This window comes from Protopterus annectens, chromosome 7.part1 (assembly GCF_019279795.1).
Source record: "Protopterus annectens isolate FY-2018-M chromosome 7.part1, PAN1.0, whole genome shotgun sequence".
Taxonomy (NCBI): domain Eukaryota; kingdom Metazoa; phylum Chordata; order Ceratodontiformes; family Protopteridae; genus Protopterus; species Protopterus annectens.
The window spans coordinates 214262410-214289863 of record NC_056740.1 but is presented as its reverse complement, the minus strand read 5'-3'; the positions used below and the strand labels follow the sequence as shown (position 1 = coordinate 214289863).

General features: G+C 40.1%; 1 protein-coding gene across 1 annotated transcript in view; it reads left to right on the top strand.

Moving 5' to 3' along the window:
- The first annotated feature begins 1299 nt into the window (after positions 1–1299).
- LOC122807698 (ubiquitin carboxyl-terminal hydrolase 4-like) overlaps positions 1300–27454 on the top strand; it is a 1844759-nt gene continuing 1818604 nt past the window's right edge. The window contains exon 1 of the mRNA XM_044078661.1: positions 1300–1446. Coding sequence (XP_043934596.1) covers positions 1318–1446 — 129 coding nt within the window. The 5' untranslated portion in view covers positions 1300–1317. The remainder of the gene's footprint in view (positions 1447–27454) is intronic.

The following is a 27454-nucleotide window of genomic DNA, read 5'->3' as shown; positions in this document are numbered from 1 at the left end:
GAGTGAAGCACTCCCCTCAAAGCTCTGTAAGACAGAGCATGTCAGCATTTTTGCAGATGTGGGCATTTAGTTTTCTCTGTGTCTCTCTGCTGTAGATGTCATGTTTTTCATGATACTTTTGCACCGTTTCTTATAGAAGTCATAACTGAAAGTTTAGTGCAACTTTATAAAGCATTTGCTTGCTAGAAAAAGTGATGAAGGGCTCTAGTCATTACTGAATTTCAAATTGGTGTTATGTAATTGTTCTCAGTAATTCCTTTAATATCACGACCAGTGAATGGTCACTGTAAAGTAGTGAGAAACTACGGGAAATATTTTACCACTGACAAAATGTTACTTTGACCTGTACGATACTGGCTGTTAGTGTTCACACACTTTTAAACTCTGTCTCTCACCGATTGTTGCAGTACTGTCACTGTCTCTTTTGCCATCTTAAAGATCCGTTGTTTACTTGAGTGCTTCCATTAACTATACTGTCAAAAAAGGTGTTGGCAGCTGAGGTATGGTGAAATGCGAGCAGAACGACTTATTTACTGACATTTGGTTACTGGGGAAAGCCAACCTGAATAGGTGCCCATTTTCAATGGGGGAGCTCCAAAGTTTTGGAATTAACTCCCGTCTTGATGCTAGACAGGTGATTTAGAGATCAAGTTAGTGGATAACAGTGTATAGGAAGTACATTAATTATGCAGTCATAGTGGTCATAACACACTGTGGTGCTTATGTTTAGTTTGAAGTTCACTAATTAATTTGTCTAGTGCAATTTAATACTTAATCCAGTTGTCAAATATTCAACAGGATTCTTCATACTTCTCAGCTGCTGCATTTTTGACTTCTGATTATCTTGCTCGTCCTAGATTTACAGATTTTTTTTTTCTGATTTTCGTCATAAAAACAGAACTGTTTAAAATTCTTTATTGAATTAAGCCTGTGAATGGATTCCTTATCACTGACTGTATGGGGTCTTGTATCTAAAAACCCTTTACAAAAAAAAAAAAAAAAAAAGTGCTCCTCCTCTAGGTCCTCGCCTGTGATTTTTGTAAAGCTCATTGTTATGATTTTTAACGCTCATTCATCAAGAAGTGTGGCTGCAAGTAGAACAAAGGCATACTTTGCATCCATTAAGTATTTTAAGATGTAATTGAATTAATCGACTCACAAGTGATGCATTAAACTTTCATTTGTTTAGAGATTGCATTAGCACTTTAGTTGGAAAACTGCAAATCTGAATTCTGATTGTTACAACTGACAAATAACTATTTTTCAAATGTAATCTTAATTAAGATTTTTTTTTAATTAGGTTCTATAGAGAAAGTGATGAGAAGTATATTCAACATTCCTGCTGAGAAGGATACACGATTATGGAATAGGTATATGAGCAACACTTACGAATTACTTAGCAAACCAGAAAGTACTGTTCAAGATGCAGGCCTTTACCAAGGGCAGGTAAGATATGTACCGTTGTACTAAACCAGATAAAAGCTTTATATTTTCCATATTGTGGCATCCTAGCACTAGGTGCAGTGAAGTGATGAAAACATTTGTGAAATGGATTCTCCAGAAATGTAATGGAAACTGAGACCCTGCAATCTCTGATAACTTGTATTAAGTTGTTGGGGTTCTGCCCAACAAGAAGGGCTGTATGGCATGCTGTTAACCAGTCAGGGCTCTGATCTGCAGTATCATTGGAGGTTTTTGTTTTCTACATAGCTTTTGTGCCCATTGCATTCATTTCTCTGCATGAGATTCATAAATGAAAATGCCATCAAGGTTGTGTCCAGGGCCTACCATCCTCTATCTATCACGGTTCATCAACTTTTTCCTAAATATGCAAGTGTTCAATGCTGGCATGTGCATTGTCTGCATAAGTGTGCCTTTACCTTCAACCTGTCAATTGTTTTGTTGTTGCATAGTTCAGCTTATGCTCCTGACATGTGGCTGTGGAAACTAGTCGTCTTCATTGCCTAGGTTTACGTCAACCAAGTGTCTGTGTGACTGCCACATTACTAATCAGTACCTGTACTGAGACTGCCTGTACAGTTTTGTAAAGAACCATGACGTGAAGCACTTCCACAAGTGCTAACATTTCAGTTTTTCTGTGAATAGTTTTTTGAATAGAAGGGAGATGCCCCTAGAGTGCATTATCCCCAGGGGCATGCTCTTTGAGAGCTACTTGCACCAAAGTCATTCGGGGAGGGTTTTGTGCTGAGCCCCAGGTTGCAGTGTTGAGTATATAACATAAGGATCAAAGATTGGGTAATATCCTTATGCCTACCCCACCTAGAAGCAAGTCTCTTTGCAGATTATTTTTTCTTTATTGGTTTGCATCTGTGTCTGCAGACCAAGTTTCCCCAGTTGCACTAAATCTTGTGTATTACCCTGGGGGTGGGGATCCCTGCCAGATCCAGCAAGTCAAGAACTACTTGGGGGAGGCATAATTCAGAAATCCGTATGGGTTGCTAGTGTCCTTTCTGGCAACCTGACAATAAGGACATTTCTACCAGTTAACCTAAACCGTCCACTGGTAGAGGGATAGGCAGCTTTCCTCATTGCAGGACCCCCACAGTACCTTCTTCATTGCAAGTGTACACTCCCTTAGCATTTGCATTGCAGGCTACTGGTGGACAGTGCACACACCTCTAGGTAATAGGCTTGCCATCTTCCTTCAGAGTGCTGCTAGGAACCATGGCATGCTCCACCCCTCTCCCTGCTTCCCTCAGAATAATCACACAAACATCCTTCCTGTCAGCACTGTTGGGCACCCAGGCTGCTAGTACAGCTGTGAATCACCTACCCTTTAGTCTGTGATTAATCCTTGTATACCATTGGGCTGGATGGCTGTTAGCAGACGTGTTTTCCTGGTCTTGCAGATTTTGTGTTCATCTTTGACAAGTGACTGCTCAAACCTGTTTTTTTTTCCTGTGACTTACTGATAGTTACTCTGTTTTACCTGCTCCATGTTATTTTCTGTTGTAAGAAATCTGCTTGGCCTAGTGTTTTTGTTCTTAATTATCTATTCTGCATACCTCCCATGTTTTTTCATTGGTCAGGTTGTCTCTTGAGTGATACTCAAATATACAGTGAGTTTCTGGGCCTTTGTCTTTTCTAAAAGGATTTCAAGCTTGCATAAACTAAAGCACTGCTGGTGATTCCCTTCTAGATGTTCTTCGTGTTTCACATTTGGGTTATCTGCTTGCAGTAGCCCTCAGTCGGCCTGATTATCAAAGTCTTGGGTCCTGCATCATTGCTGTCTCATCTTCAGGTAGTCAGGAGTATAAAGCATGCAGCCGAGGCCATTACATCAGTCTTTCTTGCTGTGCTGTGCTTGCCCGAAGCAGAAGCAGTTCGCAAGTGCCGGTCGGCCAACTCCTGAAATTTTTGTTTTCAAGTTTCAGATCCGAAGTCTTCATCTAAGCTAAGTACCCACCCAGTTGGGGATCCTTTTTCTTGCTCTAAACCGATGACAGTAAAAGTTAATAACTGTATTTCTTGTGGAAAGCAAATACCTCAAAGATTTTCATTCGTACTGCATTCCTTGTTTAGGCCCAGACCATGAAGTACCTCGCTGTCAGTTTTGTGCTTTATTACCTCGCTGTCAGTTTTGTGCTTTATTACCTCGCTGTCAGTTTTGTGCTTTATTACCTCGCTGTCAGTTTTGTGCTTTATTTAAACCTCATACTATTCGTTGTCTGTTCATTTACACTTCCAAATATTTTGGTACTCTGTTCAATTATGTGGGTTTAAAACCTTGTGATTTTTATCTGCCCGGCCCTGCTGTAAATTGAGCTTAATTAGCTCCTCCCTTTCGGCACTGCTTTTGATTATCTTGAATTATTTGCATGCCTTTCTTTCTGCTTATATTAAAGTGCTCATTGTCTGTTCTGCTGATTTACTTGCTCTGGGCTTAGTAATCAGTTTATCTTGTTTTAGTGCCTTTATAAATTCTGTATAGTGGAGTGGCTCTCAGCATGTTTATGCAATATGAAGTACTTATATTGAATAATCACACTTTTACAAGCTGTTTAAAATTACACTATTGTATCTGTATCTTTACATTTGTTTGTAGTAGCTTTTCAGTTCGGACAATGCATAAGGCATAACACCACAAAACCTAATGTATTTGTCATAGGTGACTCCATTGTGAGACGCACGGATATTCCCCTTACCAGGCTGGATACGTAGCTGGTTACAGTTAGTTACTTGTCAGGTGCCAGGATCCATCAAGTGACTCAAGCACTCAAGTCATTCAGCCGTAATTTACTGGTATGACTCCGTCATAGTCCATGTGGTGTTGAACAACCTGGGATGTACCTCACTGGACTATAGGAAGAGAGACATGACTGAGCTCTCAGATTGTGTCACAATCAGGTATAAGCCTAGCCTTAAGCAGCATTCTACCTTCTCCAAGGGTGGTGCCACAATACAAACAAAAAATTATTTATCAATTGGCTTAGCTTCTGCTGTCAATCCAAGGGGATACACCATCTGTTAGCCTGGGAAGACACTGTCGACAGGCCACGCTGCTTTGCCAGAGATGGTTTGCACCGGTCTCCTTTAGTCTTTTGAATACTAGCAAAGGCATTAGCCACCTCTGTTGTGCCTTTTTTAGGCAGTGTCAAAATAACCAACTTCCCAACATAACAAAATCCTGTCTAGATAAACTCAAGGAACTGCTACTTAATGCTAGGAGTCTTAAGCTGCACTCCCTGGGAAACGCTCCTTACTTGAGAAGATGCTTATGTCTATGCAGTCACCGAGACATTGATCAAAGGCACAGAAAGCACCCTGGCCATCAGGACTACAATGCTTTCCGTAATTTCAGGCCACAAAATGAGCATGAAAGAATGAAAGGAGGATGTGTCCATCGTCATGAAGGGATAAGTACACCTCTAAACTGGTCATACAGTATGACCCTCTCGAGTACTCTATGTCCAATTAACTATAGGCAAATCCACCTACCACATCATACATATACGTCAAAAACGCATCTGAATTTTTCAGAGAAAAATTACTTCATACTAAGTGATGATATAAGAAGTTTCAAAGCCCCCTCAAATGCAGAAAACTGACTCCTATGCAGAAGTGTACACCAATGCCGTGTATAACCAGTTAAGTAGTTTTATAGAATCGGCTGTACATGACCGGATTAAAATTAGGTCTTGCCAAGAAAATAAGCCATCTTGGTGGACCCCTAGTATAAACAGGCTATACAGTAAGAGAAGGAGGTAACTGGCTCAGTAGAAGAACTTCCTCTTTAGTTTAAACAAACAAATTTGAGATCTTGTCAAGTTCTCCAAAGCTAATTATGAAGTAAAAATAGCCTCTCAGCTAAGTATAATCCCATGGGACTCTTCAACTTCATCCAGAATCTAAAAGAGAATACCTGGCGGCTGTGCTCTGAACTGGTTATGGATGACACCGCCCACACTCAACCGGATGCGATAGCCAAACTGCTAGCTGACTGATTTGGAGAAACGTCACCCCCCCTGTCCCTTCCAGTCATCCCCCAAAATATACCTGCCACCATTCCTCAGCCCATTATGTCGAGAGCAGGCGATCTAGGCACTCTACAAGGACAAAAACACAGCATAAGTGAAACCAGACAACATACCAGGTTGCCTTTTAAACAACTTGAAACATGACCCAGCAGACTAACATGGATCCCTGTTTAACCACAGCCTGCAAATTTAGTCCCCAGTCAATGTTAATATATTGCAGGCAGGGTTAACGCAGACAAATGACTTGTTCTAAAGCAACGAATTGAAGCTAAATGCAAAAAGTGTATTTCCTTTGGAAAATCTGACATGTTAATTGCATTCTAGACAACACACCCCTAAGAGTAGACTCAGCGGTACATGATCTGGGTACTCAGGTTGATAGCAAGTCTTATACCTGATGGCTTTGACCATCACGTATCCCGAGTAGTAAGGAAATCCTTTTGTGTAGCACATCTTGTAAGTAAAGGCATCACATGTAGATCTAATTCCATTATACTGTGCTCTCATCAGACTGATAATTACAATGCTCTCTTTTGTGTGCATCTCACCAGACACCTGCAACAGCTGGAGAGACCGCAGAGGTTTCTCACCAAGAAATTATAGGATACACAAAACAAGTCTTGTGTGGAAAACTGAAAGCCCTGTTAGTGTAGTCTCCTACAGGTTGCTAAATAGTGACCTGTGCCGGGCTTACAGGACGGTCTTTGACTTGGCCACGATGGAATTGCTACACATTAGTAAATCAAACTGCATGAGGGTTAACCTAGCCTCTGACATGAACAGGTCATGCTGGAGAGAGAGAGACTCATCTTCCAAATACTGCCACTTCTGTGTAACAAGCTTCCAGCTCTTGTGAAACAAAGCCCTTCCCTGACCCTCTTCAGACCTAGCCTAGATTAATGGATAGGTGATTGCAAATTCACTCCTGGGGTGTGGTGCCTTTGTCCCTTCTGGATAGAGGAAATCAGTATGAGCTACCATAGACCATTACCTCTGTGAACTTCACTCCCCTAACCACAGACAATTGGGGCAAATTGGGATAAATATGGCTAGGCTTGTAAGGGCTCTAGAGCTGTTAGCCTAGTAACCTTCTATGAACTTAAGAACCAGCAGCAGTCTTCAGCCTCATTATGGTTTGATGTGTAGCTTATAGGAGGGGCATCTCAGGCTGATCCCCTTTGCCATGCATTCTGAGACATTAGCTCTCTCCAGTCACAGGTTGATAGGCTGCTACTTGAGGACATCTAGCTGGACTCTGGGGAGCAATCTGTGGAGTTAGTGGTTGTGGGTTACTCATAGTCTGGGCTGAGATGTCTCCCCAGACTTAGGGACTGTTTCAGATAAGTCATGCTTGCCAGGTTGTACTGTACAATGGCTTAGGATTAAAAAACCTAGATGTCAACTAGATGTTTGATGTTGGAAAGAACTGTGTTTACATAGTGATGATAAACCATTTAGGTATATGGCTGATTTCAGTCTTGGCATATGCCTGTGTCCCATACTTGCTGCCTGTAGCAGGTGACTGCTTGCATGCTAGTTCATTCATGTCTGATACCAGCCCTGTTTCTGTCACACATGATCCTACATAGTATTGTAGATGTTCTTCGTGTTTCACTGTTGCAGTCATTACATTTGTGTAATCCTGCTGGCAGGTTGCCCTCAGCCGGCCTGAATTCTAAAGTCTTGGGTCCTGCGCAGCTGCTGTCGCCCCTTCCCTGACATCAGGTTGTCAGGGGTATAAAAGAAGCAGCTGACGCCTTTTTCTTCAGTCTTTCTTGCTGCACGGTGCCCGAAGCAGAAGCATTTACCAAGTGCGAGTCAGCTGACTCCTGAGATTTTCGTGTGAGTTTCAGATCCGAAGTCTTCAATAAAGCTAAGTAACCCGTTGTGGAAACCTTTTTCTTGCTCCAGACCAATGTCAGAAAAAGTTAATAATTGTATTTCTTGTGGAAAGCAAATACCTCATAAGGATTTTCATTCTTACTGTATTCCTTGCCTAGGCCCTGATCACAACATTACTGGTTGTCAGTTTTGTGCTAGATTTAACCAACGCACTACTAAGCGTCCGTATGATTTTGCATTAAACTTTTTTGGACGCCAGTTTAATTATCCTGAAATGTCCTCTGATAGCTATCCGACTACCGGAGTTTACAAAAAACGCAAAGAAAAGGATAGAGTAAAACAAATGAGGCCCAAAACAGACGACAAAGTTTCTCCTAAGCCAGTCGCTGGTTTTCAGTGAGGTGCTTCTGCAGCCCCTGATGCCCGCTAATTTAGTGTCGCAGGCCGCTACCGACTCCCACATGGAGTTGGCCATGCCGCTGGATACTCAAGGTATTTGAACCTCTGACGCTAATCCCTCGGATGGGTCTGGAGCCGCTGAGCAGGTACCGGATTCTGAGGGTGTATTCAGACCTAAACATCTTTACATTAAAACAACTTCAGCTTCAAAGGCAAAGATAAAGCACCTTCTAAAGCAAGGAAACAAACTCAAGAGCCACGTGGGCAGGCCTCTATGCCCAAAAAACAGATGCTCAAAATTGCCGAAGACTTGATTACCTTGATCAGGGGTTCCCATCCCCCTCCTGATAACAGGCTTAGGCAAGACACCGACTATGAATCTTCAGATCAGGTTTCTATTTCTTCTGATCAGGATATTCTCTTCCCCCCTATGAGGATACTGATGCTGAAGAATCTATACCTTCAGCATCTCCTCCTGAGGACTATTCCTTTGGGGAAACCTTGCATACCATGAGGGAGCATTTCCACTGGGAGAGCCAAGATTTTTCAGAATCTAAAAAGAGGCTCAGATTTTTTTTTACAACTTCAGCACAGGCCTATAGCCATTCCACCTGTGTTAGACATTGTAGATGTGTTTTCGGAGTTTAGTCTCATCCCTGACTCCTTACCCCCAGCTCCTGTTAAGCCTGACAGATATTACAGGGTTCCTGACTCTCACAAATTTCTTTTTAAAAACTCTGCTGCTGACCCAGAAACTATTCCACAGGGTCCAAAGGGAGTTGAGGCTTCCACTGCAAAAAAAAACAACCCCCTCTGACAGAGATTCAAGGGCACTGGATAGATGGGGGAAAAAAGGTTTACACTTCTGCAACTTTGGCTATAAGGGCCTTAAACTGTCAATTTCATATGCTTAAGTATCAGCAACATGTCATGTGTTTGCTTAAACAGAAAATGTTAAATTCTGAATGTGCAGAAAACAAGGAAATGCAGGATTTATTGTATGCAGCAGAACAAGTTGGAAAACATGTTTTGCAATGTGGTTTTGATTCTTTGGAGGCCTCCTGCAGGGCCGCAGTTACGGGTTCTGTAATTAGGACGCATGCGTGGTTAAAGGAATAAAATCTGCCTGATCATGTTAAAGTTAAATTATTAGATGCACCTTTACAGCATGATACTTTGTGTGGTGTTGAGGGAGAAGAGGTGTTAAAGAAAATGGAGGACAAAGCTAAATCTATGAAAACTGTCAAAGATTTTTACAAGTACAGCCACCTAGGTTTAGTAGACACTGGCCTACAAAAAAATGGTCCTTTCCTGTGTCAGACAGACCTCAAAAGGGCAATCCAGACATCCTAGGGGCAGATCCCAGGCGCAAGGTTCTTATAGGCCCAAGCAATGGGGTGCTTCTACCTCCAAAGCTGGAGAAGATAGATCACAAACATACAAAACAGTCCCAATGACTTCCCCCTGCCTGCACCAAGCACTTATCTTCTGGCAGCACCCTTAGGGGGAAAATTAGCACTTTTTGTTCAAAATTGGCACATCATAACCCAGGACAAGTGGATTCTAAACATAGTGTCACAAGGCTACAAGTTCCATTTCCATACTCTGCCAAAGGCAAACGGCTGGCCAGATCTGCCAAAAAAATCAATGGGCAGAGGCACAAAAACAAGTCTCATCCCTCATGGACATGTAGGCCATTCAACAAGTACCAGTGCAAGAGCAGGGACAAGGATTTTACTCTGCTGTTCTTGGTACCCAGAAAGGACAATGCCTGGAGGCCGATACTGGACCTATCTATTCTAAACACTTTCCTGGATATTCCAAAATTCAAAATGTTGACTTTGCAGCAGCTTCTGCCCATGCCTGGCAAGAATGCTTGGCTTGTGACTTTGTGGCATACCTGTGTGTTCCAATCAGACAATCATGTAGAAGATACCTAAGATTCAAGGCTGGTTCAATGCATTACCAATTCTCTGCACTGCCCTTTGGCGTATCTACTGCACCCAGGGTATTTACAAAGTGCCTGGCACCAGTAATTGCATTCTGCAGACAGAGGAATACAACTATATCCTTACTTGGGCGACTGCCTCATTCAAGTAGAGAACAAGGGCATCCTTCTTCAACATCTGGCATTTGTGATAAGACTTCTAACATGCCTAGGGTACACAGTCAACAAAAAGAAATCAAAATTAGTACCATCACAAGAGAGAACATTCCTGGGTGCAAGCTTGAATACAACTGCCCAGATGACTTGCCTCACGCCAGACAAAGGCAACTGACTACCTATTTCAAAATGTTGGCAACAAAGGCCCAGTTATCTGCAAGAAAAATTCTGCAGGCTTTGGGCTTCATGGCATCTTGCATCCTACTAATTCCATATGCAAGACTGCATATGAGGAAACTTCAATGGTACCTAAAAAGTGTTTGGACTCAACATTGCCACAGCCTGGAAACGGTCATTACGCTCATTCCCTGCCTGCAACAGGAGTTTTGATGGTGGGCAAAGGCTTGTCACCAGAACAAGGGACAGCCATTCACATTACCTCTAGCCAGGCAGATACTAACAACGGATGCATCAGACTATGGCTGGGGAGCCCACATGGCAGGAAGATGTGTTCAGGGCACATGGTCCTCAAACCAAATGCATCTACATATCAATCAAAAAGAGATGTTAGCTGTTCAAAATGCTCTGACAACCTTCAAGGACCTACTTCATCCAGGACAACTACTGATAGACAGACAACACCACAGTCATGTGGTATATACACAGGCAGGGGGGCACACATTCTTACCCACTTTGCAGACTAGCCATGACCTTGTGGGACACAGCTTTGACTTACCAAGTACATCTGCAGGCAAAATTCTTGCCAGGAAAGGAAAATACTCTGGCAGATGAACTAAGCAGAAACCTCATGGATCCCCATGAGTGATCCACAAGTCTTCAAGTCTTCAGCATGATAACAAGGAAATGGGGATGCCTGGACATAGATCTATTTGCCTCCCCTCTCAATTACCAACTAAAATGATTCTGCACAAGGACTTATCACAGACAAGCATGGAAAGTGGACGCCCTATCTTTCAGCTGGAAAAACAGTATATGCTTTTCCTCCACTGCCTCTTCTCCCCAAGGTTCTTCTAAAGGTAAGACAGGAGAAGCCAGATGATACTGATTGCTCCAGACTGGCCATGCCAGTACTGGTATCCAGTACTAAGAAACTTATCTCTATACCCAGCTTGGACCTCGCCTCAAATACCTCGACTACTGTCCCAGCAAAACAATCAAATCATGCACCGCCAACTTACGGCATTAAACTTGGCAGCATGACGGATAATGTTGTCATACAAAAAACACCTCTCAGTAAAGCTGTGATGCATGTCATTCTGGAAGCCAGAAGGCCTAGTACTAGAAAGTCTTATGCTGGAAAATGGAAGAGATTCTGTGCCTGGAACCAGGCACAAGGAACTGATACAGTGGTACCAAATATTCCACAGATTTTGAAATACTTAACTGAGATGCTGGACAAAGGCCTATCTTTTTCATCAATTAAAATTCATGCCTCTGCCATTTCGGCTCATTACAGTACAGAGCCACCACTTTTTTCTCACCCTTTATTAAGGCAGTACCTCAGAGGAGCCAAAAATTTAAGGCCTCCAAGGAGACTACCAATACCTGCATGGGACCTCAATTATGTCTTGGAAAAGCTCAACCTGCCTCCTTTTGAGCCAGCTGCTACTGCTGATATGAAGTTTCTATCTTGGAAAACAGCTCTGCTCTTAGCAATTAAAGTAGTGTCCAGTTTGGCTCTTAACCAAGCCATCCATCTGCCAACCTTTTACCCAAATCCATAGGACAAGGGGGAGAGAATTCTGCGTTCTTTGGACGTATACAGACAACTTAGATTCTACTTGGACAGAACCAAAGCTTTCAGGAAGACAGATCAATTACTAGTGGCATATGCTGCAGGATCAGAAGGAAAGCCTATCTCAAAGCAGACTATTTCTAAGTGGTTAGACCACTGCATTCATTTCTCTACTTACACCATGGCAAGCCAGTGCCTAAGGGCATTAGGCCTCATTCCACCAGAGCTGCAGCCACCTCAGCAGCCTTTCTCAGGGGAGTACCAACCAGAGACATTTTAGAGGTGGCTACTTGGAGTTCAGTGCACACCTTTACAAAGCATTATCATCTGCCACTCTACTGTAAATCCAGGGCAGGCTTTGCCACTGCAGTTCTGCAGGGCCTCATAGCCACCCCTACTGCTGTCTAGTTCCAGCCTCCCAACCATAGCTTTGGGACTCTACCCAAATGTAATGACTGCAACAGTGAAACATGAAGAACATAGTACAGTTGTGTACACTTAATGTAGATGTTAGAGTGTATTCACTGTTGCAGTTCAGGTTACCCACCCGCCTTCCCCCTTTTTTCTTTTGGATCTTATCTTTCCTTCTCTGATTTATACTACCTGTGTGGTGTATTGGCTTATAGATGAAGGTAAAATTTATATTGGTGTGTTTCTGAATATATACATAAACTTTGGCTACCCTTTTTGGGGGCACCTGACATCTGGGGCAAGAAAAACTGAAGAAAATGGTGTCGGCTGCTTCTTTTATACTCCTGACGACCTGACATCAGGGAAGGGGCGACAGCAGCCAACGCAGGACCCAAGAGTTTGGAATTCAGGCCGGCTGAGGGCAACCTGCCAGCAGGATTACACAAATGTAATGACTGCAACAGTGAATACACACATTTATGGTAAGTGTACACAACTGTACTATGTACTGTCATCCATAACTAAGCTGGGGAGTGGTACTCTCTCATTCAAAGGCTTGTATGAGATGTTTGAAGACCCAAAAGCAACTGTCCAAGACTGACAGCAAGTCCTTTCTTTGGTGAGACTTTAAAGTTTTTGAGGTCCTAGTGTGGACTGGTCTTAAGTGCACCTCTTCCTTCAACACAGACATCTAAATGATTATCTAAGGAATAAAAACACTAGACTATCCCTTTTGGTGCTATAGTCCTGGCAAACTTGGTGGTACCTTGACTCATCCATTCTGCCAGAAGTTTGTAGTGTGTATATACATTTTTTTTATGAGCTGTAAAGCAGAATTCCTAGCCAGACAACAAAAAAAGAATATTTTGCAATCTCTTCAGTCCAGCACTTATCCCAGAGAAAGTAATATTTCACTAAACATCTTCCAAATGCAAAGGGCAGTTACTTTATACTTGAATGAGTTTTGCTATGTAGTGTTACACATTAGTGAATTTGAGTCCATTTTTTTATTTCTGTGACCAAAATATTTTCTTGCTTACATTTTTTAAGGTTGTTGTACAGTGGTTTGATAGAATTTGTTTTGTTTTTATTTATTCATTTTTTTTTTCATTTTGTCTTGGGCTTTATTTCGCAAATTTGATTTTATTTTTGAATATTTCTGGTTATTTTTGCCGGCTTGGTAGGTTTTGTTTTCAAGCCTCTGGGGCTGTTGTGCTGATCTCTTGGAGAAGTATCCAAGGCAGCAACCACATGCATTGTACCACTTGAGGTGTCCCATCAGAGTTTTCCAGTGTTCTACTCTTTACGATCCAGTGTTTTAAACAATTTTCGTATGTAGTTGCACCCATCTACACTGGTTGCTTCGGTCACAGAACTCTTATATTAAGACAAACTTTTCTTCCTCCCCTCCCAGCTGTCAGTCGCCACAGATGCATCTGCCTTAGGATGTCCAACTCTCCCAGCTGTCAGTGTCACCACATATGCATCTGCCTTAGGGTGTCCACCTCTCCCAGCTGTCATGGTCACCACAGATGCATCTGCCTTAGGGTGGGAGGAAAAGGTATTTGAGACAGATGGCCCAAGGAACATTGACACAACACAAGACCCAGCTGCACATCAGTGTTCAGGGTATGAGGGCACTCCTAGCAGTCCAGGCCTTTCAGAACATTCTTCCCCTGGTGTGATGGTCATTGACCCCCATGTCATGGTTGTAATGAGGTACATCAGCAAACAAAGGGGAAACAGGTTTGAAAGCTGCTACCCTTCGCACAAAAGACTGTCCCAAAGGGACATTACACAAGACTGAAGGAATCAGAGGTGTATCAACATGATTTCAAGTTAATGATTGTAAAAGTTTACTTGGTTGGCATCTCCGTCTACCATCAGAGTCTCAGTTATTCATGTTTGGTTTCTCAGCATGTATTTAAAACTTAAGTGGAGTGATTTTGCCCAGGTCTTTATATAAGGGTCCCTAATATTTAAATGAAGTTTCAAAACTTCGAACGTGCCTTCATGGACAGCTTAATGTCGAAAAGGACAAAACCCAAAGACACGGAACAGGGATTTTTTTCCTAGGGGAAAAAAAAAATCACTGGACCATTTCTGGGACTTTGCCATTTCCTACAGTGTGGTGCGATCTCGGAGTTGGTATATTTAAGTGAGGGGGGTTCCGCACCAGCAATTTTTTTCCTAGGAAAAAAATTGCTGTTCTCTGTGTTTGGAATTTGGCCTTTTCGACATTAAGATGTCGACGAAGGCATGTTCGAAGTTTTGAAAATTCATTTAAATAATATAGACACTTTATACAAGGATCCAGCATAAAACTTAGTTTGTTTATGAAAAATTGACTTTGGCTTTCTGTAAGCCATAAGCTAAGGCAGTCTTCCTCCTATTTTCCTTGAAAAATGTTACTTTTGGTGCTTTTGTCAGCTAAGAGTGTTCCCAAATTGCATGCTGTGTCCTCCAAAGCTGCATATATTGTTTTGCACAACAGAGTGGTACTCTGAACTAATCCAGCCTTTGTGCTCAAAGTAGCCTCATATTTCATCCCAAACCACTCTATAAATATACTGGAATTTCCTCATAGTACTACTCGGAGGAGAATAATTACAGTTGTCCAGAGACCGCTTCATTTCTAATTGAATTGCAGCAAAAACACAAAGAAAGATCATTAGTTATTTGCATTCTTTTCCCAAAAGAGGTTTTTGTAAAAAGGTTACAAAGGTAGTTACTTAATTGCATTTTTTTCTGCCATGCATCAGACAGAAGTATTTGCAAACCAAGTCAAGAGCTCCCTACCCAAAAACTATAGTGACATCAGCCATCTCCAGAAATTTGTTGGTGGATGACATTTGTGCGGCAGCAAGATGGACTTCCTTGCATATGTTTGCTAAACATTAGGTGTCCTCATAAGATTAAAAAAGAAAGGTGGAGGAGTAGCCTTAATCTACTCTAGCCTACTCTCCATCACTCCCTACCAAAATCCTTTTCCACAGTTCAACAACTCTGAACAAGTCATAGGAAATCTCAAACTAAATAACCAGAAAAGCATTTGTGTTATAGCCCTCTATATCCCTCCTGGAAACAACATTAAGACACTTGAGGAAATTCTTCTATGGGCCTCCCATAATATCAAGCTTGAGACGTACATCCTAGGAGATTTGAACATTGACTGGAACAAAATTACTGCCAGATGATGATGTTTATTCAGAATCTAGTCTTAACCCAGATTCACTACCTCCTGCACCAGCCAAACCAGGCAGATACTACAGAGTCCCCTGACTCTCACAAATTCCTGTATAAAAGCCCTGTTGCTGACCCAGAAACCATTTCCCAGGGTCCCAAAGGGGTTAAGGCCTCTTTTGCTAAAAATCATGTGCCCTCTGAAAGGGATTCTAGAGCACTAGACAGATTGGGAAAGAAAATATGTACCTCAGCTACTGTAGCTATGAGGGCCTTAAATTGTCAGTTTCACATGCTGAAATATCAAGAATATTTGATTCTCAGTTAAAACAAAAAATGGACACACATACAGAACAGCCTGATTACAAGGAAATGCAAGATTTGTTGCATGCAGCTGAACAAGTGGGAAAACATACTCTGCAATGTGGATTTGATTCATTGGAAGCATCTTGTAGAGCAGCAGTGACAGGGTCTGTCATACGTAGGCATGCTTGGTTAAAAGAACAAACTACCTGATCATGTTAAAGCAAAGTTATTGGATGCACCTTTTACAGCAGGATGTTTTATTTGGTGTAAAAGCAGAAGTTGTTTTAAAGAAAATGGAGGATAAGGCAAAATCTGTGCAGAAGGTCAAGGATTTTTTTACAGGTTCAACCCCCTCGTTTCAGCAGAAATTGGCCAACCAAAAACTGGTCCTTTCCAGCTTCTGCCAGACCACAGAGGGGCAGATACAGACGCCCAAGGGGCAGAGGCCAGTCACAAGACTCTTCCAGCCTCGACAGTGGGGTGCCACAACCCAAAAAGGAGGAGAAGACAGGTCTCAAACTACCAGAAGACAAACACAATGACTTACCCCTCAAACTTCCAAGCAAAACCCTCTTGGCAGCTCCCTTGGGGGGAAAACTAGCACTTTTTGCAGACAATTGGCACATCATCACAAAAGACAAATGGGTCCTAAATATTGTATCTCAAGGATACAGATTCCACTTTCACACTTTGCCAAGGATAAAAGGAATGCCAAACCTGCCACCAAATCAATGGGCAGAGGCTCAAAAGCAAATTTCAGCTCTCCTGGACATGAGAGCCATTCAACAGGTTCCTACACAGGAGCAAGGACAAGGATTTCACTCAAGACTGGTTCTAGTTCCCCGAAAGGACAAAGCCTGGAGACCCATTCTAGACCTCTCAGTTCTAAACACATACCTGGAAGTACCCAAAATTCAAAATGCTAACACTACAGCAACTTCTTCCCATGCTGGGCAAGAAGGCTTGGCTAGTAACGTTGGACCTCAAGGAGGCATACCTGCATGTCCCTATCAGACAAAATTGCAGAAGATACCTCCGATTTTATAGCAGGTTCAACCCATTACCAATTCTCTGCATTGCCCTTTGGCTTATCTACTGAGCCCAGGGTCTTCACAAAATGCCTGGCACCAGTAATTGCATACTGCAGACAAAGAGGGATTCAGATATATCCATACCTGGACGACTGCCTTATTCAAGCAGAAAGCAAGGACATTCTATTAAAGCATATGGCGTTTGTCAAAAACCTACTAAGTTGCATAGGGTACACAGTAAACGAAAAGAAGTCAAAACTAGTGCCCTCACAAAACATAATATTCCTGGGTGCCAGCTTAAATACAACGGCCCCGATGGCTTATCTCATGCCAGACAAGCAAGGACAACTGACTCAATACTTCAAAATGATGGCAACAAAGACCTAACTCCCTGCAAGAAAAATTCTGCAGGCCTTGGGATTCATGGCATCTTACATACTACTAATACCATTTGCAAAACTGCATATGAGGAAATCACAATGGTATCTGAAAAGCGTATGGACTCAACACAGCCACAGCTTGGAAACAATAATTCCACTCATACCCTGCCTTCAACAGGAGTTTCTGTGGTGGGCTCAGGCATGTCACCTCAACAAGGGTCAGCCTTTTACCTTACCCACAGCCAGGCAAACTATAACAGATGCATCGGATTATGCCTGGGGAGCGCACATGGCAGGACAGTGTATTCAGGGCAAATGGTCTGCAGAGCAAAGGCATCTGCATATCAATCAAAAAGAGATGCTTGCTGTACAAAATACCCTAACAGCTTTCAAGGACCTCCTACATCCAGGACAACTCCTAATAGACGGACAACCCCACAGTGATGTGGTACATAAACAAGCAAGGGGGCACACACTCCTACCTCCTACGCAGACAAGCAATGACCTTGTGGAACACAGCACTGACCTACCAAGTTCAACTACAAGCACAATTCCTGCCAGGAAAGAAAAACACATTGGCAGACGATCTAAGCAGAAACATCATAGATCCTCACGAGTGGAAACTAGATCCACAAGTATTCGCATTGATAACTCAAAAATGGGGGAGCCCAGACATAAATCTGTTTGCTTCCCCCCAAAACTACCAACTACAGAAATTCTGCACAAGGACATACCACACACTAGCTGGGAAAGTGGATGCCCTCTCATTCAGTTGGAAAACATTGGCAGTGTATGCCTTTCCTCCACTGCCTGTTCTGGCAAAGGTACTGCTGAAAGCCAGATTAGAGAGGCCACAAATGATTCTTGTTGCTCCAGACTGGCCACGCCAACACTGGTATCCAGTACTAAGGAACATGGCTCAAGGCCCAACATGGTTTTTACCTACAATTCCTCACCTGCTCACTGAGCAAAACAATCAGATTCTACACAGCCAGCTCAAGACTTTAAATCTGGCTGCATGGCAAATTGCCTAAACAACCAGTCAACACTTCTCTCTAAAGCTGTGATGGACGTCATTCTGGAGGCCCAGCACCAGGAAAGTCTTTTCAAACAAATGGAAAAGATTCTGCGCCTGGAACCAGGCCAAAGGCCAAAATCCCCTTGTACCAAATATTCTTCAAATTCTTCAATATTTAACTGAGATGTTGCACAAAGGACTTTCCTTCTCATCTATTAAGATCCACACCTCAGCTATTTCAGCTCAGTACAACACGGATCCTCCTATATTTTCACATCCATTACTAAGACAGTTCCTCAGAGGGGATAACAACATAAGACCGCCCCGGAGAGCACCAACTCCAACTTGGGATCTCAACTTTGGTTTGGAAAAACTTACACTACCGCCCTTTGAACCAGCTTTCACAGCTGATCTACAATTCCTATCATGAAAAACTGCCCTGCTGCTAGCAATAACTTCAGCACAAAGAGTCTCAGAACTACAGGCCCCAATGGCAGTGGAGCCTTTCATCATTTTTCATCAAAACAGAGTCTCTTTACGAATTAACCCTTCCTTTATGCTAAAGGTGGTATCCAGTGTGGCCCTAAACCAAACCATTCATTTGCCCACATTGTATTCAAACCCCCAGAACAAAGGGGAAAGGCTCCTACACTCTTTGGACATTCACAGGCAATTACGTTACTACTACTTGGATAAAACTAAGGCTTTCAGAAAATCTGACCAGCTCTTTGTATCCTATGCATCACAAGGAAAAGCTGTCTCAAAACAGACCATTTCAAAATGGATAGGACATTGTATCCATTTCTGCTACACACACCATGGGAAATCTGTGCCTGGTAACATTAGGCCCCATTCCACCAGGGCTACAGCAACATCAACACCCTTCCTCAGAGGGGTACCAACCAAGGATATTTTGGAGGCTGCAACTTGGAGTTCAGTGCACACCTTCAAGCACTATCACTTACCTCTATACTCTAAAACCAGAGCTGGCTTTGCCACTGAAGTTCTGCAGGGCCTACTAGCCTCACCAAACCCTGTTTAGTTCCACCACCCATCCTTAGCTTTGGGATTCAACCCAAGTGTGATGACTGCAGCAGTGTAACACGATGAACATAGTACAGTTTTGTACCTACCATAAATGTAGATGTTCGAGTGTTCACACTGCTGCAGTCCGGGTTACCCTCCCTCCATCGCCTCTGAACTAGCTGGAGTTATCTATACCTTTCTATTCCATACAACCTTTGTGGTGTATTTGCTTGTAACTGAAGGAATTGTTTTATTTTTATATATATATTTTTTATTAGCAATATATATTTCCTACCTATTGGGGGCACCTGACATCTGGGGTAAGAAAAACTGAAGAAAATGGCATCGGATGCATCTTGTATACCCCTGGCGCACTGACTTCAGGGAAGAAGCAGCAGCAACCGACGCCGGACCAAGACTTTGGAACTCTGGCCAACTGCGGGACCGCCTGACTGCAGGATAACCCAAGTGTGATGACTGCAGCAGTGTGAACACTCGAGCATCTACATTTATGGTAGGTACAAAACTGTACTTTTTATCTCAACAAACTGTGTCTACTGCTGAATAATTTCTGTGAATTCTACTATTAATAGCCTTCTCTTCCCTTACGATTCTGTTTGACAGATTTCACCTGAGAAAGACATAGTGGTTCTTCCAAATCAGAACTCCTTTGGTGTGCCAGTCAAGTCCTGTATAATCCAGGAATTCCTTTCCTGATACCCAACCCGTGTCTTTCTGTGGCCTTTGATGCCTTGGACAACTTTGAATGTACTAGATGTAGTTCTGCTACTAACAATGGTGGCAGGTGGCTGCTAGACTATGGAGCAAGCTGCATTTGTGTGGTTCTTTTCATCTATTATTGCAGTTATGTTCTCTCCAAGTTATTTGCCATTGTTAGATGCCAGTGGCTGAACAGTTGGTCTGTGATTTTATTGAATCTTTAAATTCTGTTCTCTGTGTTGTGTAATTGGTCATGGTGCATGAGTTTAAACAGATGTACAACAAGGATGGCTTGAACAATGCAGTTGCCATAGTTGATGAGGGTAGTGTATTTTAAGACCCTGTTAGCTTTCCTGATGTTTGATATGACTGGATTTATATGGCTGGAGTGGCTCAAGGGAAAGGAGAGATTTTTTTTTTGTACTGCAGTGTCTTAACTTGGTGGTAATAAATGGACATTTATTATCAGAGGAAGGCTGTATGATTTTATTGAAAGCTTGCAGAATGTTGGGTACTCTACAATTTTCCGGGTTTGGAGGACACTGCACATGTAAAATTGAATTACTTTGATTTCTGCTAGTGATTCTGCTTTTTAAACCTTTTTGTTACAGTTAGATGCTACTACGTACTGACTCAGCCTTAAGACGTGGTTTATTTTGATTATTAGCAGTTTGTTTAGTTTTAATACTGGGCATATTTTTGTCACCTTTTAAAATTTAATGCCCAAAAGTTGAATTTGCATGGTAGAAGTGATTACCTGTTCTAGTAGCAGTAGTTTTTAGTGCTGATTTTGTTATCCTTTGCTTGGAGATAATTATTCATGGCAAATGCATTTCATATATTTCTGTTAACTTGGATTCAGGAACTGTGCAACATTGATTTTTTTTTTTTGTTTAAGCCTTTCAAAAAGGCTTGGAGAAAAAATGCAATCTCAGTCTTCTAGATGAAGACATTTGTCAGTGCTTTCACCTCTTTTCCTGTATTTCTCAAAGTCCTTCTAAAAATCACATATTACTTATAAGATGTTACTGGTGACTCCTTTTAGACTCTGGCAGCACTGGTTCTCTCTATCTTATATTGCAGCTAACCAGAAGTAATTCCCAAAGACTTACAGTGGACTTGTTCTCATAGGGTGACAGCTCTATGATTTATCTCAACATACAAAATCTCAGTTTTCTTCTTTCGGCTGCTCCCGTCAGGGGTCGCCACAGCAGATCAACTGTTTCCATTTCTTCCTGTCCTCTGCATCTTGCTCTGTCACATCAACCACCTGCATGTCCTCTCTCACCACATTCATAAATCTTATCTTAGGCCTTCCTCTTTTCCTGTTACCTGGCAGCTTCATCCTTAGCATCATTTTCCAATATACTCTGCATCCCTCCTCAGCACATGTCCAAACCAATGTAATCTTGCCTCTCTGGCTTTGTCTCCAAACCTTCCAACCTGGGCTGACCCTCTAATATACTTATTCCTAATCTTGTCCATCCTCGTCACATCCAGTGCAAATCTTAACATCTTCAACTCTGCCATGTCAAGCTCTGACTCCTGCCTTTTTGTCAATGCCACTGTCTTCAACACATATAACATAGCTGGTCTCACTACCCTCTTGTAGACCTTCCCTTTCACTCTTACTGGTACTAGTCTGTCACAAATCACTCCTGACACTCTTCTCCACCCACTCCATCCTGCCTGTACTCTCTTCACCTCTCTTCCACACTCACCATTACTCTGAACTGTTTTTTTCTCAAAAATCTTTTTATTGATTTGTAAAGTATGACATAACAAATAAAACAACAAAACATTATGAATATCATCATATAGTAGTTGATTAAATTTATACACCTTGTAATAATGTATAACAACTCATGAAGGTGAGAACATAACATATAACAATATATACAATTGATAACCAAGAAACAAAAAAAAAAAAAAAAAAGGATGAAATGAGACTATAGTCAATATGAGAAAGTGAAGTATAAAAGTAAATAAATCCTGATATTATATTGTGACAATATGTTTGATAACTATTAGTCATTATTAATAATGAAGAGGACCTTCTCTAAAACTTTATTATTTAAAACCCTTTTCTTAGGACTTTTCCACATAGTTTTATGTGCAGAAATATACAAGTATGCCATTGTTCTAAAGGTGTTCCAATTTAACTTAGTGCAGTCAAGCCAATTTTTGGTAATGTACAGTTTAATGAGTGAACAAATGAATACGAGCACATGTGTATCCAATTTAGAGAGATTAATTATAGGTATATGTAAGATTGCAATTTCCCATGATAAAGTGGATTTATGATACCCCATTTTCTGTAACCTTATTTTCAAGGAAGTCCAAAGTTTGTGAAAAATGACAATACCAAAAAATATGTAAAAGATCAGCTTTGGGAAAGGAGCAACAAGGACATGACGGAGATTTGTTCACATCAAACTTGTTAAGTTTGGAAGGAGTATAGTAAGCATCATTATTAATCATCAGTTGGGTATACACCAATTTCTTGAAAGGGGAGTAATCCAGGGTATTTCTAATGGCCAAAAGTTTTTGGTTATCTGTTAATTGAGGATTGTGATTAACCCAAAAATTCGAAAAAGACATGACGAATCTTGTATTAATTTAGTTAATTATAAGATTTTGACAACATTTTTTCAGATAGTGATAATGTTTTAATTATTGTTTCTAAATTATTAAGATCCTGTTCTCTTGGCTTGGTAAGATCACAATAATTTATAACCACATCCCTTATTTGACGTAGTATTGTGGTATATATACAGTTGACCTTCAGCAACTTCCGTAAATCAGCCAAGGATAGGTCCTTATATTTCAGAAATGTCTAAATCTTAATATTTTTTTATCAGGGGATAATTTGTAAGGTTAAATGATGTATTATTCAGTTTAATATTTGGGTTCAGGTGGATTGGTTGAAGTATATGTGAAATATTATCCATTTTGAGAAGTCTTAATTCCTGAAATGCTTTGATCTTATGTTTTAAGAAAAACGAGATTTTGAGAGTGCTCATGCTATCAGGAGATATGAATGGAATGGCATCCAGGTTTATGTTTTTGGATATGATATATTGATGCCAAATCTTAACCCAATTGGATGTATTGTTTTTGTGAATATTATTCATTCTAGAAATGGATAAAAGTTATTTGCCAGGACAATTAAATAATAAAGATAAAAATTTGGCAAACCTAAACCCCCCTTATCTTTAGAAGTTGATAATTTAGAATAAGAAATCCTAACTGCCTTGGGAAACCACAAAAATTTAGCTAATTCTTAACTTTGTCAAAAAAAGATTTCGGAATTATTTGATTTGAAGAACTAAATTGGTAAAGAAATTTAGGAAGGATATTCATTTTTATTATAGCAGCTTTTGATAGAAGTGATAAATTCAGAAGTTCCCATCTACGCATGTCTAGCATTATTGTTGACCATACTTTATATAAGTTATTTTGAAATGAGGATAAACTATTATGCTCCATATGAATACCCAGATATTTAACCCCGTAAGTAATATGAAAATGAGAAACAGGGAATAAGTAAGGTTTATGAGCCAAATGATTCAAAGGGGAAATACGAGTCTTTTGAGAGTTAATGTGATAGTCTGACGCAAGTGAAAATTTCTCAATAGAATTCATTATTTTTTTAAGGTCTGAGATAGGAGTTTGAAAGAATATGACTAAGTCGTCCGCGAAAGCAGAGAAAAATAAATTATTGTTGTGAATCCTAGGAATCCTGTGAAATGTATTTTGTGATATGTACAAAAGTAAAGGTTCCAAATACAGGTTAAAAAGAAAGCGAGACAAAGGACAGCCCTGTCTCGTACCATTAGTCATCTTTATAGGAATTGAAGTGATTCCGTTAATATATAATCTAGTAAAGGATTCTTTGTATAGAGTTTTGATGAAATTTATAAATGTAGAGGGGAAATTGAAACAGGACATAGTCTGAAAGAGAAAATTCCAACACACTCTATCGAATGCATTTGAAGCATCCAGGATCAATGCATATAATGGGTTATTATGTTTTGTAAGATGTATAATGGATTCCAAAGTCAAGGTATTGTCCCAAACATGTCTATGGGACATAAAACCTGTCTGATCTGGCGAAATTATTGATAAGCTATTTTTCAATCTATTAGCAAGAATAGAAGACAGAATCTTGATATCTACATTGATTAATGAAATCTGTCTATAATTGCGGGGATCAGTTTTATCTTTATTATTTTTCAGAATTAGTATGGTTTTTGAAGTATTCCAGTGGAGATCAGATATGTCATTTATTTTTATATAGTTATACACTTTAAGAAGAAAGGGAGCAATTACTGTTTTAAATGATTTAAAAAAGTTAGGTGTAAATCCATCAGGGCCTGGGGATTTTCCAATTTTTAGCCTATCAATTGATTCCGTAATTTCTAAAAGAGTAAGAGGAGATGAAAGAATATTTTGCTGTTTTTCATTTAAAATAGGAAATCTTATGGAACTTAAACTATTTATATAACGATTATCTATAGAATTAGAAGATTTGGAATGTAACTCTGTATAAAGTGATGAGAAGAGATGCAAAACTTCCTTGTCTGTGTTATATATTTGGTTTTTATATTGTATAGGCGAAATTTTAGATCTATCAAAATTTTTCTTAATTATTCTTGCCAAGGTTTTGGAAGGAATTTGAGCCCATTCTGAGTAAGTGGCTAATAATCTTTGCTCCAATATTGAAAGGTTGTTTTGATGTAATAAAATACGTTCCTTTTGAAAGTCTATAATCTGCTTTTCGTATGAGGGGTCCGGATTTAATCTATAATGATTTTCAAGAGAGTGAATTTTCAGTTTTAAAGATCTTTCTTTACTGTTAAATTTCTTTTTAAGATATGCAGCTTTTCCAGTAAACATACCCCTTAACCTGGCTTTACATGCTGCCCATTGTTTATCATAAGGAATATCTGTTGAATCCAAATTATTTTCCATTTCCTGAATTATATCTATACACAATTTACTAACTTCTTCGTTAGAGAGCAAGTTATTATTTAATGTCCAGGTATTCCTATTAAATTTATGACTAGGGTTAAGATTTAGATTTAATTTTACTCTGATTCTAGAGTGATCAGAGAGAAATCTAGGTTCAGTAGTGAGATCCATTAACGACTGTGAAAGAGAATTTGAAATAAGAAAAAAATCTAATCTGGACCATGAATGATATTATTTAGAATAATAGGTATAAATATCATTTTTATTTGAGTATTTAGTGAATTGTAAAGGGTCTATAAGATTATGTTCTAATATTAAGTCTTCCAAAGCTAAGGATGCTTGTTGATTATGAGAAGATGAACAACTTGTACGATCTATAACTGGGTTAATTACAGCATTCTAATCCCCTCCTAAAATAACAAAGTGATCTTTGTAGGAAGAAAGGATATTATAGATCTGAAAAATAAAAAATATGTTGATTACTACAAGGGCCATAAAGATTTAGTACCAGCAAAGGTTTATCCAAATTGTGTATGGAAGAAGTAAAGTAGCACCATCTACCTTCATTATCATATTTTTCTTCAATAATAGTTCCTTGAAATTTTTGTTTGATTATAATAGCCACCCCCCTAGAGTTAGAAGTGTCCCCTGAAGCTATTATTTTTTTAATCCATTTTTTATTTCTTACTTTGTCCCAATCATCCCTAGGAATGTGTGCTTCTTGCAAAAAACATATATTGGCTTGTGACTTATACATTAAATGATATATTAAGGATTTCTTGTCTTTATTTTGGACCCCCCCTTACGTTCCAGGAATCAATTATTAGTAAATTAGTCATGTATTTATTAAAAGTCTGTTAAAAAAGATGTTGAAATATAAATTGTGTGTAAATAAAGAATAAATAAGGAAATTAAACCAAAATCTGTCTTAACATAACAGATAGTATCTATAGATGAATATTTCAATGTAGATTTAACACTAATCACATAAATATCCCTCTTCCCTACCCCAGTGCCTACCCACCATAACTTATCTACCCAGGGAAGATGAAAAAAATTATACGTATAATGTAAAAACTTGGTTACTAAAATCACATACATAAGTGAAGAAAATTTAAGTAAAGTCCTGAAAAGGACTATAACAATATTAACAAAACTAAACATATTTACACAACTGTCCAAACACAAGATGTCCAACATATAAATTCCCTATTCAAAAATGTACTCACAAAACACCTGTAAAGTGAAATATAATTGTCCAAAGTAAATATGTAATTGATCTTGCACTACAGTGTAAATATATGAAATGAAATGTTAGAAATGTAGCAACTTAATTAATGCAACAATACTAAATTTATACATGTTAAATCATAAGTGTAAGTATAGTAAAATACAAATATGTCTCCAACCAAAAAGGATTAAAGTTATTAAGAATTTAAAATCTTCACTGTTAGATATACTATATTACTTTGTAATATCAATTCCTATAAACATTATATTCCTGATTAATCATCTTTACTAGTTTCAATATCAATTTGTATGACTCGAGTATATTAGAGTCTAATTGGTAATTAGAACCTCAACAAGTCTAGTAAAAGGTCAATCAGTATATTTGAAAACACCTGTGTCAGATATTATTTAACAAAACCATTACTCTGAACTGTTGATCCCAAGTATTTAAACTCGTCCACCTTTGCCACCTCTACTCCCTGCATCCTCACCATTCCTCTCTCCTCCCTCTCATTCACACACCTATATTCTGTCTTAGTCCTGCTGACCTTCATTCCTCTTCTCTCTAGAGAATATCTCCACCTCTCCAGGGTCTCCTCCACCTGTTCCCTACACTCACTACAGATCACAATGTCATCTGCAAACATCATAGTCTATGGGGACTCCTGTCTGATCTCGTCTGTCACCCTGTCCATCACCATTGCAAATAAGCAAATCTCAGTCTAACTGTGGAAATGATATGTTTTGATCCCTTTAGGTGCTTTTTTCTGAGTGTGCAATGGGTGTTGAAGGGGGAGGAAAAATGCTTGCTGTCAGAAAAACTTACTTGGCCAAATGGAAAAGATTTTCTTTTTGACAAGATAAAGGACAGGACCAATTTCAGTAGGGGCATCCCTGGTTCTCCAGTACCTTGTGACTTCACTGTTGGCACTTCATTAAAGGTATATCCCTCGGCCATTTCAGTTTGCCAGTGTATCTTCACTTTCTTCCCTTTCGCAAGTCATAAAATATCTAAAGGTGATTTTGCACATTAGACCACCAAAAATAAGGGCCCTTCCTTAGGGCTTGGATCGTGCTCTGAAGAAGTTAAACTTGTTTCCCTTTGAGCCTGCAGCCAGCTCTTTTCTAAAACCTATAACTGAAGACTGCCATGTAAGTCAGTCTGTTTGCTAGATAGATGTCAGAGTTTTAGACCCTCATTTCTATTTAGCCTTTTTTGATCTTTGACAAAGTTAGAATGAGTTCTGGAACCAGCCCATTTTATGGCAAAAATCTACTGAATTTACTCTCCATCAGTTTATATCCCCTCCATATGGAAGATCTCCCACATTATTCCTCTTCATAAATAGGCATCCTGTCACTCTTGGCTAAAATTATGGAAGAATGTATCCATAAACAACTCCCACCCTATCTCCATCTGAACAGTCTTCTAGCCTCCTCCCAGCACGGTTTCAGACCATACCATAGTACAACCTCAGCCCTCCTTTCATTCTGTCATACAATAAATCAAAACCGTCATAAGCTCTCCTCTGCCCTCTTCCTAGACCTAGCCAAGGCATTCGGCATGGTAAAGCAT